General features: G+C 40.8%; 1 protein-coding gene across 1 annotated transcript; it reads right to left on the minus strand.

Moving 5' to 3' along the window:
• Positions 1-10,496: 10,496 nt before the first annotated feature.
• On the minus strand, positions 10,497-15,473 carry r3hdml (R3H domain containing-like). Its single transcript, XM_019253023.2, has 6 exons — positions 15,462-15,473; positions 13,974-14,309; positions 12,740-12,858; positions 12,551-12,653; positions 12,324-12,439; positions 10,497-11,767 (listed from the first exon to the last, which is right to left on the minus strand). Exons 1-6 carry the CDS (start codon positions 15,465-15,467, stop codon positions 11,632-11,634), a joined length of 816 nt encoding a protein of 271 aa, XP_019108568.1. The 5' UTR covers positions 15,468-15,473; the 3' UTR covers positions 10,497-11,631.
• Positions 15,474-16,111: the final 638 nt, after the last annotated feature.

Here is a 16,111-nt window from a genome sequence, read left to right on the forward strand (position 1 = left end):
TTTATATCTGCAACCTCCGTAGCTCTGAAGTGAAGCCAATGCAAAAGTGTCAAAAAGTTGCAGTTCCTCTAACGTCCACTTGAGGCTGGCTCCAGAAGTGAGTCAGTCTCCATAAGTCCCCATGTTAGACAGCAGAAATAAACATGTTTACAGCCTGGTACAAAAAACAGTTTTGGTCTCTGTAGCTTATTTCCCCGTTCATGACAACTGTACTGAGGGTGAATTTATATACAACTCACCTGTTCACATTATATTGAGGCTTAAAGTTATGCAGGATTAAGAGCATGGACGCTTTAAATTATAGGTGGTGCTGTCACAGGTGAATTGTTCGAGCAACCAGGCTTCATTCAGCATACTGAGCTTCACACTTGATGTTACAAAAGAGATATAACATGTAGATTAATGACCGTTAAAGTGCTAAGCAGTTGCCGGCTGCAGGTTCATATTCACCGTACAGGCATGATGATGCACAACTCTAACTCTCGAAATGTCGAAACTATTCCTTTGAAGAAAAATGTCAAAAAATCGACCATGCATGTAATTTTCAAACTGTTTGTTACCGGGATCTTTAACCTCCTTGGGCTCTTTACAGAAGACTTTCTCTTCAACGTGACAGCTTCTGTCAGAATGAGCTGCAAAAGCAACAGGATAGACGCAAATTTAACGATTGACACAAAAAAAAAAAAAACAGAAAACGTGTTTTACAGATATTTGTTGGGACAATCCCAGACAAACCGGGACATCATGCGGTGGAGGCAGCAGTCTGTTGTTATGTGATTTAACTTATAAGTTATATTAACTTTTAGTGTCATGCTTCAGTTTTATTGCATTTTATTTTACGTGTTTGTTTTGGTGATTGTATGCATGTGGTGTGTTTTCAGTATTCTTGTCTCACTTTAATGTCTGCGAGCATAAAATAATATAAATAAGCAGTTATCAAATCTTTTCCCACGACACTCTGACAATGGCTGCAGCTGGCTTTGCTGTTAAATGCATGTGGGAGGCTGCCATGTTGAAATGAGATGGACCAGAGCGTCCTGTCTTATAATCAGTCACCCAAACTCGTGCCCCGGGGCTAAAAGTCAAAGGATCGCTGAGACCTGATGTAACACTTGTGTGATTCTCCCCTTTGAAACTTCAAACTCCAGTTTGTGAACAAAGTCTATCTTCTGAATAGGAATCTCCGACCACTGACCAAACTCCATTTGCAACCACTGCCTATTTGTACCTTCTCCTCAATGACTACATTTCATTTTCCCCAAGCCCGATCTCAAAGGCAGGCGTCTCAGGAAGCAACACACAGAGTAAAAATCAAAATATAGGAACAAGCGAGCTGGAAAGGAAAAAGACGAGCATGGTGGTTGCGGAAGAGTTGATGGGATGTGGAATATACACTGAGGACTTATTTTGTTTCTTTCCGAGGCGAGCTACACCACAGTGAAAATGTGAGCGTTCGTAAAGCTCGTCCGGGAGCGTGTTGATGTTGATAAGAGTAAAATCAGAAGGAGACAATGTGCTGGCTGCAGCAGATTTGAGGCCAGCAGAAAAAAGGGCTGCTGCTCTGCTCTGCTGCTGTAGATGGAGGAGATAGGTGAGTAGAGTGTCATGGCAAAGACCTTGTCAACAGATAACTATCTGCAAATAACACAGCTTATGCAAGCCCCTGTGGCTGGCTGCGGGAATATCATATTTTCTGTCGCCTCTCCAATATTTTAGTATTTTCATTGCCTGTAATGACACGGATTGATTTTTTTGTCAAGATCAAATTAACTTTTTTAGTTAAAAAGGGAAAAAAACACAATTTACTGACATGTTAGTGTGTTCAGTGTGCCAAATACTACTTTAATATGTATTCAAATGTATTAATTACTTTAATACAGCTCAGCTAAATTACATATTTTACCGTTTTCCTGTCAAATAACACGACTTTATACCTCCACTGAAGCTAATCTGTCCTCAGAGGCCTTCAAACCACGTCGACCAAAGCCAGATCCTGCAGTGCCGTCGTGTTAGAGTCACAGTTTTTGGGGATTTTGTGCATGAATTTAAAAATGCAACCTATAACAAGTCTCTCTCTGAGTTAATTAACAAGATTAAAATGCACTGTAAAACGCACATTTATAACTGTTACGTAAAGATGATTTCAATAAATGGAGAATGACAAGAAATCGGATCTTTTCTCTGAAACGACAGGAGAGTTTTAGATCAACCTCGCCCACGATAACTCTTTAGTCTCAGAGTAATCATAAACTGCAAGTGCCTGTTCAGTTGTTCAGTATCTCCGGTAAGACGGGGTGAATTAAAATTTAAGTAAATAAATGAGGGAGGTTTGATTATAATTGTATTTTCAGTGTTTCTCTGCAGGAACGTATTTATTTTTAACCCTTCAACACAATGTTTCAACCTGAAGGAAATATTCTCCATTACTTCACAAATAACACCTTTAATCTACTAAAAAACAAACAGGCTTCATCTTGTTACACATGCAGCCAGACTGAAAAACTAAAGTAGCCTCTGTGCTCCAAATAAGTAAACAATTGCATCAATAAACATGAAGATCCATGCAAGACGTAAATCAATCACAGTTGGTGATAAGCCTCTGTAATCATTAACTCCGTTTTGCTGAGAATTCATCCGGACTGCTCCGTCAGCAGCTCCGCTCTGAGTACTTTTATCTCTCTGATTCGCTAAAGGTCCTTCAGTCATCGGCCAATCAATAGACATTTAACCTCCACAACTTCAACAACAAGGCACTAAATGTTTAAGGGATTCAACATGATCCTGTGAGTGCACAAGCGGGGCTTCGTCTATGATTCAAACTTCATTAATAGCATTAAAAAAAACGTCAGTTTAAGAAGTCAAACACATTTTCATGTGACGAGCAGCCTGCTGACTGCATCAGTCACACGGTTTGAGTTTTGGTTGGACGGTTTAAAGACTTCATCATTCGCTGCTCTGATCACGTGCTGCTCTCGTCCTGTTCGAACAACTCTGTCATCAGATCATGCTCTCGTTTTTTATTTCAATGTCACGGGCCCAGACTTTTGTCTTTTGTGCTAAATATAAGTAAAAGTCCTTTAAAACATCTTCAAACTGCAGCTTCAGTCCTCTGCAGTGCTGGCAGAAGTTGTCAGATACTGCAATATTAAAATATTCCGTTTAAAGTAAAAGTCCTGCAGTGAAAATAATTAGAAGTATCAAAAGTATTATGCATAAAAAATACAAATTTTAGGCGCGTACACGTGATATTTTAGGTTATCGTTATGTTAATTAACTTGATTAAATGAACATGTAAGGACTAATTTAATGTTTAACCTGGTGGAGCTGATTCTAACTGCATTACAAACAGCTGGGAGCTTTAAATCAGAACAATGCATCACAGGTTCTGTGTGTGAAAATATTAAATAAGTCAGAATTAAATCTGCCAGATGAAGTAAAAAGTGAAATACTTCCATGAAAGTCTGATACCTGAGTGTAGTACCACTGCTGCCATCATGTGGACACACACAGTCCTCACTCAGCTCACTGTTAACCAGATGATTCATCCACAAACTGCTGGATCACTACGACGTTCGTCCCATAGATACAGTAACTGCAGTCAGTCACGATGTTTTAACTCAATATTTCACGTCAGTTTGTGCCTCTTCCCTCAGTACAGCAGCTCTCACAGACGTCAACGTTCAAAGCTTTCTGTTTCTTTTGGCCTGACTCGAGCAGTAAACCACAAACACATAACAGCAGCTTTACCTTCCACAGCTTCGCGTCTTTAACGCACAAACAACAGCAGCTCGATTTCAGCAACTAATCCTCAGACTTCTCTCTCCCCGTTACCTGAATTGGTGAAGTGCGGCATCCCATCCTGGCCGTACATCCCTCTGAAGGCCGAGCTCTGACAGTGAGCCGGCCAGCTGAGCGAAGGCCCATGAGCCTGGGCGGCTCTCTCAGGCCCGGCCAGGCTGAGGCTAGGCTGAGAGGAGAAAGCAGGGCCCGCTGTTACTGGATAGTGCTGTTTGCCGTGGGGCCAACTGGGCCGGCTGTTAGGGCCCACAGCACCCAGGGATTATCCCCTAATGCCTGTCACAATGAGATTTGATTGGAGACTTGAACACCCGGATTAATAGTGTCAAGTGAACAGTGTGTAATACCGACCCACCAGACAAGCTAATTGGGTTTTCCAGCTCTGTTAAACAGCAGATATTTTATTACAGCACTGATTAAATTTCACTTCATTAGCTGAGTGATTTGTTCTCTATAACACAGGCTTTATACTTTCTGCAGGGCTCAAATCATTCACAGAGAGTTCAACTTCATGCTGGTGTCCTTTAACTCCTGGATAAACATAACGTGGCTAAAGTGAAAGTAAAAAGTCCTGTTTGTTGTTACAGTAAGCTGAAACAAAGAGTTTACACCCAGAATCAGTTAATCCACAAGAAAACGCTCCGTCCGATGACACTTCTGTACTTTCACTCACATGATGTCGACATACGGTTCATTAAAATGTTGTAATGCATCATCAGATCACATTCTGTCCACGATTTCACATGAGTTCGGTTTGATTTGATTGAATGCGATGGACAAAGTAGGCAGCCCTGAAGATATCGAGGATCTTTGGTGAGGTAAAACATGTTTACAGCCTGGTACAAAAAACAGTTTTGGTCTCTGTAGCTAATTTCCCCGTTCATGACAACTGTACTGAGGGTGAATTTATATACAACTCACCTGTTCACATTATATTAAGGCTTAAAGTTATGCAGGATTAAGAGCGTGGACGCTTTGATTGACAGGTGGGTGCTGTTACAGGTGGCTTGTTTGAGCAACCAGGTGAACATGATTGCAGCATAATACATGGTTTTTGTGTAGTTTATTATGTGTACCCAAGTCTTGTGTGCTGGGCAGGGCGTGGACGACGTGTGTGTGTGTGTGTGTGTGTGTGTGTGTGTGTGGGCTCTTCATGTGTTTGTGCTCATGGTTATTCATAGTTTCTGAAAGAATAGCAGCTCCACAGATTATAACCAGTACAAGACTCTTTTTATGTCGAGGTCCAAACTTGAGCCTCGAATTAGAGTTCAGTGTGACCGTAATTAATTTAATTTTCACTGTTTTTAATCTGTAGTTGTGTTAAAAATACTCAGCAGCAAGAAAAGAAACACCTTCCATCAGAGGTGTAATATAAAGGTACGTTTACTCAATTACTGGACTTAGAATAAATACAATTTTGAGGTACTTGTACTTGATATTATAGTACTTATTACTCCACAATATATTCCAGATTAATACACACAATATATCTGATTACCTCTTAAAATATGATGCATTATTAGACTAAAATACCAGAATAGAAACGTTAGATTGAATTCCTGTAAGTGTATTTCCACGACAACTAGACAACTGCAGAGGATGATCATGTCACATGATTAAAAGCTACTAATACTCGGTGTGTTGTGGAGCTGAGACGGCGGCACAGTTGTCATGAACGGGGAAATTAGCTACAGAGACCAAAACTGTTTTTTGTACCAGGCTGTAAACATGTTTATTTCTGCTGTCTAACATGGGGACTTATGGAGACTGACTCACTTCTGGAGCCAGCCTCAAGTGGACGTTTGAGGGAACTGCAGTTTTTTTTGGCACATTTAGTTAAAACTAACTCCAACTTAGCGAGATTAAACATAAAAATACTTCTTACACATTAATACATCAATAATTATAAATCAATAATTTGATTTTTTGTTTATAATGAGTACTTTTACTTTTGCTACTTTAAGTACTATCGCTGATAATACTTCTACATCATCATCCACACAGCAGCTACTTTACCCTCAGTGAGAAACGTCTGTGTTGTGTTTATGAGTCCAGTTTGGTTCATTTTTAACCGTTAACCACGTCTCTGTCCATGTTTATATGAAGTACCGAGGCCTCCCGGTGACCCACTCTCAACTCATTCAGCTCTGTAGGCAAACAGATATCTGCTGAGGAGCTGTTGAGCGGCTGTTGTCATGTTTACATTCACCAAGTGATTCTGCCAACAGCAGAGCTCGAGGGAGTTTGTCCAGGTTGTGACCGTTGAGCAATTAATCCTATGTGTCCGACACAACGTTAGAACGTGTGCCGTACGAGCTATGAAGCTCTGTCAGCTCGTCGTGTGTTTTATTTTTTGGTGAATTGTTCCAGACGTGTCTCAGATTTTGTAGAAATGAATCCAAATCTTTCACACGCCTTGCCTCGTTTAAACAGGCAGCTGCGACCTGCAAAAAGACATAACACGGGCACGGCTGTGAAGCAGACCGAACTGTGATTTGCAGGTTTTCGTTCAGACAAAGAAGCATAGTATACCTTAACTAGGCCAAAAAGAAGCTTAGTGCAAGGCAGCTGCCTAAGAATGTATTTGTAACGTAAATGTCCCCGTTTGGGAAGATTTGTGAAGTATATCCTGTACAGGGTAAACAAGTCTGTTCAGAAAATGTTGCTACTGTGCTCAAAAACAGCGCCCGAGGTCAGCTTGTGTTGAAAATGAGCGATATGTGAGTCAGTATACTGAAAAAACAAACGGACAGCGTCCTCTGATTCTCTAGTCCTTTTAGTTTAAAGCATGTCGTTTAAAGTTTGAAGCCCGAACAGGTCATGAATATATAATTTCATGTTTTGTTTTTTTTTAAAAAAGGCCAGTAATTTACTTAAACAGCTGGGAACTGTAGTTTTTAGCAGGCAGAGGTAAATAGAGTGTTTGTTAGGATGATGAATACACATTTGGTGATGCAGTGTGTGTACACAGCATTAGGAAGGTAAGTCAAAATAAAGCACTAATGAAGGAGCATGTTGCCCGGTGCAACAGTGAGGGGTTAGAATAATAATAAATTATATCAGGATTTAGATACAAACACAATATTTATGGGATTTGTTGACAGTAAGAAACATAAAGAATATCTCCTCTAGAGTTAAGATGGTTTCAGATTTAATGTTCACTTGGCTTTTTCGTGATCGTGGAGTTAAATGATGCTTCAAGCTGTCATACTTGACTCCTTTGTAAGGGATTAATGCCAAACTCATTTTGACTTTAATACCTGAATTCATTGTTTTTCCTTCCATAATATGAATTCTGGTATAGTTAAACTTTGGTGGGTTTCGACATGTGTTTGCACCTTTGTGGGTCAGGCTTCAGGACAGGACATCACGGATACAACGTCCATGTTTTATACTGTCTATGGATGCATCTGACAGCAGCATATTCCTGACTAGGCAGTGGGTTATCGGTTAGATTAGTAGCTACACTCGATGACTAAACAGCCTCGTTTATAATCACATGGGGGATGAAGGAAGGAGACTAGCTGAAGGGAAAACAACCTCGCCCGGGCCATTAGCAGGAGTTAGTGTAGTAAAGATAAACCTGATGTGAAAGAAGTCACATTAAATGATTTCAGAGCTTTGTAAAAAAAAAAAAAGAAAAAGAAGAATTTGCATCTCCTCATCCCCACATGCAAATCAGTGAAGGACCATGGGAGGACAAACAAAAAAAGTGAGAGGTAGCGCAGCCAGTGAGGCGTTCACTGACATCAGGACGCTTCAAAACAGACATCACAGACCTGTCTCCTCTTTCTCTGTGTGGAGACAGACGATGTGATCGACGGGGATTAAACGATAAACATCATCATCATGTTAGCTGTCAAATTTAAATGACTTTAAACGGACAGAGAGAATATTTACAGCACTGCAGAACATCTACTCAAGTATTAAAGTACAATTTTGACATATGTGTACAGCTCCACGACATTTATTTAACACGTACAGCTACTTTTTGCGTATAAAAGCATACATGCATGTATAATATGATGCAATACTAAACTACTAACGTGCCTAGTTGTGTACAAAGTATCTATAATTGTCTTGACATCATCAAACTACAACATTAAAATGGTTATCTAACAAAAAATATGATGTATTTTGATACTTTCAGTACATTTTGCTTCACACGACTCGTGTACCTTTGAGTGCAGGACTTTTTATTCGAGTGTTTTTCAACCCTCCTACTCCTTCTCGAGTAAAAGATCTGAGTGTTTCTCTTCCACCGCTAAGAATAAAAATACATCTGACTCCATCCACCAACGCAGCTTCTTTAAAAACTCCCCCTCGAATCAGCTGCACAGACAACATCATGTTTTCAAAAAAAACATCCTCAGAGACTCGATGTTCTGCTCTGACATCTCAGAAGAATCTCTGTGCCATCATCATCATCACCTCCACCATCAGGCCCAGCTCCCATGGCCCTCTCTCTCGTTTTTTTTTTTTTTTTTTTTAAACAACCTCCATATCTTTGACACACCTCCTGGATTACAGCCGTGTGAAAAAGGCAGACGTAAAATGGCGATGATATTTCCACCTCCACCTCTGAATCTGTTGCCGTGGAGTCCAACAGCTGCCCGGTGGAAAAACAACCAAAGAAAGAAAAGAAAGACAAAAGCAAGCGGCTGCCACGCTCGACCTTTCCTTTATTTAACCGAACATCCAAAGAAAAGAAGTGTGTACTCACCAAATGGAAGTTCCATACTCGAACTGACTTGTGTGTTTACATTGACCATGTCGTCCTCGGCTCCCTCTCAAGCATGTGTTTTAAATCCACTTTTTTTTTTTCTCCCCTTCCTCACCATAAGGTGTAAAATGTGGAAGTTTGGCTCAGGGTGCTTGTAGTGTGAGAAGGGTGTTGTTGGTGCAAGGTAAGGCCGGTGTTGCCGCTGTTATCTTATTGATTTTCCTAATCTGGGCAAATGTGGGTGGGGAGGTTAAACAGTAACCAGGCTCTCGTATGGACACCAATCTATATAGCAGCTGTAACTAAGGCAACATGATGATAGAAACTCAAATAGACATAAAGTTATCATGTGCTTTTCCCTCTTTCTCATCACCAAACACTCTTTTTTTTTTCTTCAGGTACAGATTAGGAGTGAATAAGAAACTGAGTTTATACAAAAAAAAAAAAAGGACAGAGAGAAAGCTCGAGGGTGGGGAGTGATAAAAAAGACAGAGAGGAGTGGAGAATGTACTGAGGGTGGCAGCGAGCAAACAGTGTATGACGGGTGACGTCGTCGGTTTTGTTTTGACTGAAGGGGGAAAAAAAAGTCATTTACAGTTTAAGCTGTCAGATGCACGATCGAGTCTGAATCACCTGCGTGCAGCCGCACACTGAAATCTCATTTCAAAACCTTATTTCAACAATCTCACAGAAATCATCATTTCACATCACGAAGCCTCGTCTCACGCAGCCACACAGGCTTTCATGGGCAAGTTTATGTATTTTCACAGGTTGTTCTCAAAAATATTGATGCCTTTTAACATCACATACAAGTTACAGACATATTCAGGATTCATCGTTATGTTTTTCTAGTCTAACTATCGGCTACCAGCGCCTATAAAACTCACTAATTAAACACATTGTATCTCTTTGGTGGCTCTATTTACAGAATATGATACCAACGACCTGAAAATCATAACGAATACGCACGTCTTTATGGTTAGAATAACTCATAATAGTTTGTTTTAGAGTTAGATGGAGGGTCTCCACCATTTGTGTGTTACAGTAGCTTGTAACACACAAACTAAACACTCCAGCCTTCGTAGAGTCTCCGGCTGTGGTGGTTCAGGAGGCAGAGTGGGTCGTGCACTAATCAGAATATCTGTGGTTTGATCCCCGGCTCCTCCGGCCTGAATATCGAAGTGTGTTCGGGTTAGATAATGAACCGCCAAATTGCTCCCGAAGACTTTCCGTCAGCGCGTGGATGTGTCGTGTTAAAGAAGACTAGAAAGGTTTTATCATCTTCAACTGATGGAAGGAGAGGGTGATGCGAGGGGGTTGCCATCAGCAACCACGCCACCAGATTCCACTTAATCCAACACACTGATCCTTTAATCTGTACAAAAATCAGAAAGCCGATTGGTCTACTTCTCGGGCCACCAACCTCGCCATGACGACAAGACTTAATAGTGAGCTTTAGAGTTGCCATGCTAGCTGTTTCCCTCTGTTTCCAGTCTTTATGCTAAGCTAAGCTAACATCACCTGAATATTTATCGTACATCTTTAATAACCAGAACTGTGTGAAAATAAAGAATAAGCAAAACTCTTCTCTCAAACTGAAAATAAAGCCACTCGTCGTTGGATAATGGATAAAAAGCTGCCACACACACGGCGGTTACTGCCACCAAAGTGCTGAGTTTGTTTGCTTTACACTTGTTTTCTGGGCGAAAATGGTTTCCCCATCAAATATTTTTACGCATTTGCTGTTATAGGTAGTTATTGGACCATAAAAGCAGCATCAGTCTCTTGTTTTATGGCACAGAAAGTCTCTGAGGGGTGAATGGAGAGATGTAATGAGGTGAAATGCAGGACAGAAAATTTCCTGCAGCAGCAGCGGCAGCAGCGAATAAACACACAGCAGATTATTTATAGGGATATACAGCGTCATGAGTTATTTATAACTTAATGAATGTTCAGTCAGGCAAACAGACAACCGTGAATTAAACATGTTGGAGTTTACTGCGGGAGTCACTAAACAATGAAGAAAATTCAATCAGGTTAGAGAGAGAGCATCAATAAAACATCCAGGGTTACAGTAATCAGAGTCTGTACAACAAAAGTGCTTCAGTTTTTCACTCGAACCAACAAATTCATCAACAACAGTGCAAAAAAACCCCCGGCAACTACCAATCAGCCATAACATTATGAGCACTGACAGGTGGGCTGCAACATTTTATTCTCAAAGTCGAAAGAAATGGGCAAGTAACTTCGACAAGGTCAACTGAGAGCAGAGCATCTCCAAAACTGTAGCTTTTGTTGGGTGTTCCTGGCCTGCACTGGTCCAAGTACCAAGTATCAAAAGTGGTCCAAGTAAGGAAAAAACTGTGAATCACCAACAGGGTCATGGGGCGGGCCGAGGCTTATTGATGCTGGCCCATGTGGTCTGATCCAGCAGACAAACTCCTGTAGCTGAAATTACTGAAAAGTTTCATGCTGAACAAACATTGCATCGCAGTTTGTTGCGTATGGAGCTGCACAGCTGCAGATCATTGCCCATTATGACCCAAAGTGCCAACCACGGAGCAATGGAAGAATGTGGGACGGTCTAATGAGTTTTCTTTTACATATCATGTGGATAGCCAGGTGTGTTGATCACCTGGGGACCACATAACACCAGGATGTACTCTGGGAAGAAGGCGAGCCAGCAGAGGCAGCGTGATACTGCTGGGAAAGCTGCCATTCATGTGGACATTACTTTGACAGCATTGTTGTAGACTATACACACCCTTTCGATGGCCTCTTTCAGTAATAATGCACCCTGTCACGAAGGAAACGTGGTTCAGGGATGGTTTGAAGAACACAACAACAAGTTCAAAGTGTTGACGTGGCCTCCAGATCCCCCAGATTTCAATCCAATCCATCATATGTGGTCCGATCCATGGAGGCCCTACCACAGCACACCTTCAGGGGTCTAGTGGAGTCCACGTCTCGAGGTTTTGATAGCACAATATGAGTGCAGGTGGTCATAATGTTATGGCTGATTGATGTACATCACCCAATGAAAAGAATGACTTCTTTTGTTGTAATATTATTTAGTTTCTTGTGACTTTAAATTTAAACGCTGCATCGAGTTAATATCTTGTAAGTCTTTTGTGATGTGCGACCGGTGGTGAGCACATGTTTCTCCAGCAGGAGCCACCGTAGCTGGACGGACAGACAGAACAAGGTTTCCCGCTCTTATAGGGAGCCTCTCCCACCCAGTTTCCTCTGTAAGACAAATGAAAATCATGTCAGCTGTGAGGCACTGTCATGTTTTTACTTTCTGCATGTTTGGGATCATTAAGAGACAGGACAGGAGTGTGTATTTCAGTCAATGTCAGCACATCCCAAACTAACTCAAGAACTCTGGATCTTTTAATTTGTCCCGACTCGTACTTTTATTCAGCAGCAATGAAGTCAAATCAGTATCAAATCCCAGTACTTCTATAATATGATATAAAGTACACAAGATATACAAGGCTGGATTATCAACCAGGGAAGATGAACCCAGCAAAGCCTGCAAAGCCTGCAAAGCCCGGGGTTCACATTGTGTCTGTTGCTTTTGGTAATTTGTTTAATTTACACCTCTATTGTAATTCAACTCAGGCATTTTTCTTGGCTCATCTCTTTGCGACACACACTCTTGCCAAGAGTTGAGACGAGAACCCTAACTGACCCAGGTTTTAGTTTTTTTTAAAGCAATATTGCACACGAGTGCAGTCAGTCCCTGATCCTCAGTAATGACATGCACCAGAGAAGGTCAGATTATTAAAGTTCTTCTCACTTTATAGAGTAGTTGCAGACCAGCAGCGTCGCCTCCCTCCAGGCGCTCCCAAACACGTTCATGTTAAAGCACTTCCTGAGAGCACATCCCACCCTGTTGGTGCTCGCCCACACCATCTGAGGAGGAACGCAAAACAAACAGTGGTGCTTATTTCCATGAATTTGCATTGTGAGTTTAGAATATGAAACACTGAATCCACCCCGACCCCTTCAGTCCGTCCACTGCACCTGTGTGTAGTGCGAGCACACGGATCCACTGCATCTGTTCGGGTAGGAGAAGTGGTGCCTCTCGTCGTACCAGGACCGGATCAGATCCGTGATGGACTGGTACCTGTCACGTCCAACACACATTCAATCATTCATCCATACGTGCTGTAAACAATGAGCTGATTCTTTGTACGCAGCTCTGCTTTTTACCTTCCTGAAGTGATCGACAGGTTCTGGCCCATGTATCTCATGGCTTGTGTCGGACCGTGATCCCAGATGCATCGTGACGCCCAAGAGTCAGCTGACTTAGCAAGTCCTTCATCCCAGAGCTGTGAAGAGAGAGACGGGTTATTTATTTCCGTCTCACATACGTCTACTTCCTGCTGTATTCATGAAAAAACAAAGAAATGTTGTTTTGTTTCAATTTTAATTGAGTTGTTCTTTCTCTGTAACTTGTGATTGGCTGTTCTTCCTCAATATTTTACTTGACTTTTCCCCTTGAAATACATTTACCTCTAACTCTAAGGTAAGACAACGTTTTTTTATGCAATGGTCATTTTTGCTTCCATAACATTTCCCAATACACACAAACCAGATGGGATGGCATGTCGCTGCAGGGTAACCAGACTGGCCTTGAATTTTAAATCAATCACCATCAGTGTCACAAACAAAACCGCCCTAACACACCATCATTACCATCCTGCTCCTTCATGGTGGGAACCACACATGCGGATACCATCTGTTAACCTTGACGTGGTCAAACCCGAAAAATTGGAAATTTGACTCATCAGACCAACAGTAAAGATTTCCACTGATCGAGTGTCCGTTCATCGTATTTCTTGGCAGTTCTCTTCTTCTTCGTGTTGGTCTGCACTCAGTCGTGGTTTCTGGTCTGATTCACGTGTTGGTCTGCACTCAGTCGTGGTTTCTGGTCTGATTCACACAGAACATTTGATGTTAAGATGTGTCTGCTACTTGAACCCTCTGAAGCGTTTATGTGGGCTCTAATCCGAGGTGTCTTTAAGTGGTGACTGGTAACTGTAATGAACTCATCCTCTGCAGCTGCAGAGAGGTAGCTCTTGGTCTTCCTTTCCTCATGTTTCTTCATAGTTTTCACAAAGTGACATTTTATTCCTATTTATCACTGGAACTGTGTGCAAAATAGTGCATTTTAAGTAGATAATGTCTCATTTGCACATTTTAAGGGAAGTTGCACTAATGTCTCCTGCACTATGTGTGAAATTATTGAAGTAGTAACAACTAAATGCACAAATAAATGTGTTATACGAGCTATGCATGAAATTATATTAAGTGGCAAGGTGAGAAAACTGTTTTCTGAGCTTTTACAGAGGGTTTGTTGTAGTGCGTCATTCTGTATTTGAAAATAAACTGACCTAAAAGCTACCAGACTACCATGTGTCACTGGTCTGACTCACTGCCTCACCATGAACTCCATATTAGCTGCAGGAGGGAAGACCTGAGATCGCACTCGGTTGTGGTAATCCAGCAGGGCGTTGATCTCTCTGGATGAAATGGCTCGCCTACGCCTGCTGCGAGGAGCGCCGACAGCTCCAGTGAGCGTCCTGAAGTCAAACTGTGCCTCGGCTCCGACCCTGGTGGTGTTGAGCAGATCTGTAGCAGCAGCAGCAGCTGTGGCTCCCATGTGAGGCATCATCCACAGGGTGGCAGCCAACAGGAGCTGAACACAAGCAGCACCCATGTGAGCCCTGTGAAGGAGGAGGAGGAGGAGGAGGAGGAGGCTGCAGGTCCATGCACGACTCTGAGGAGGAGATGAGTTTACATCATGATCAGACTGACAATGATTTGTTGTGATTCAGTCAAGTCATGTAGCACCAGATGGGAGAACATAATTAAAATGATTTATTATTCTGATCAATGAAATGTTCTTAAACCCTCGACTGCATGTAATATGTTAGATATAAATATTATATTCCCTTTGCAAAAGTATCTGCAGAGTTCATCGAATGTGACGGTCCTCCAAGTTTTAAAAGCAAAACTGCTTCCTGAGCTTTCACAATGTTAATTATGAATCTTTTTTTTAAATAAAGGATCCCAATCATCCTAAAAAAACAGGGTACATTATCCTTAAAAAGATAAATAATTATGATATTCTATATTTATTAACATATATAGCTTGAAGATAAAGAGGTAATAAATATCTGACCTCATACATGTTTGAAAAAAATAGTAAAAACTGAGAGGATATAAATAAACATTTCACAAAAACAAAAAGTAAATATGCCTCAGATTACTATACGCTAATAACGTCGGCAAAGGTATGATTTCCACTCATCCGCTACTACATGAATAACACATACTGTATATATAAATTTAATAAAGCCACCTAAAGCAAACATAGAAACCTCTTTATAGAAAGAAGTACAACTGTTGACGACAGTAGCAGAAATGTATTGAGTACCTTTACTTGAATACTGCACTTCAGTACAACTTTAAGGAACTTATTGGTACTTATAAGTATTAAAGTATTTTTATTTGTTACTTTTTACTCTAGACCGCATCTGTACAATCACAATATCCATCGTTATTCTAAAAATGTAGAATAAAATAAAAATAAAATACTTAAAACATAATTATACTTCTTTAAAAATTAATCTGTGATTGTATTTTTGTTTTCTTTATTCGTGTCAAATGATCAAATTTATCACGCATCTATATTTATGATCCGATAGTAAAATAAAGCTTTCAACTAATGAGTGCTGACTAAATGTTAATTGTCCAAAACTTTCATTACAAACAAAGAAACAAACTCAACTTCAAAGGTGATATTAGTTCAAGTATTTGCTGCAAATTCTCTTAATGAGGAGAATTAAACATGTTTAATGAATCAATCAGTAACAATCTGTCAAAATTATCATGTGTTACATGAAAGGTAAAAAGCTGACTCTCATACCTTCATCAGTGGATCCTCTCACAGCAGCAGCAGCAGAGAGAAAAGAAGACTTCACTTCAACATGAGACTTTGCAAACAAGCCAGTTTGTCACGTGTGGTGGAGAGTTTTAACCGAGCCGAGACGAGAGGCTTTCTGACGCACAGCACCCTCCTGTACACTTCTTCTTCTTCCTAAACTTACAGTCCACCTCTTACACAGAGAACATCACAAACACAGGAAATTGCCTTTCAAGAACAGAAATTTGCAATCATGAAATATTTCACTGGCCACAGTCGTCGTTTAAAGGTTCAGCATCATGTCTGATTTTACACTTTACTTTAATACCATCCATGATATTTCTTTATAGCATTTGTGGCACATTTTAACCGTGTTGTATTAATTATAAGTTATAGATGCTTCGCAAGAGGAGTAATAAACATTTATTAATACCGCCTATGAATCCTAAATATGAGGTTTAAAGCCACATTTCTTTATTTTAAATGAAATTTAGGAAGCTCTGATATTTGAACCCTTTATTTGAGAGACCGAGGCGCCCTTTACAAGAGTACATGTTTTGGCTGGCCCCCCCTGAGTTGTTTCAATAAAACACAATAAAATGTTTAAATAAGCACGCCTTGGGGAAGGACTGAGCGGTGTGGTGAAGAATGCA

The sequence above is a fragment of the Larimichthys crocea genome, chromosome XV, assembly GCF_000972845.2.
Source record: "Larimichthys crocea isolate SSNF chromosome XV, L_crocea_2.0, whole genome shotgun sequence".
In the NCBI taxonomy this organism is placed as follows: domain Eukaryota; kingdom Metazoa; phylum Chordata; class Actinopteri; family Sciaenidae; genus Larimichthys; species Larimichthys crocea.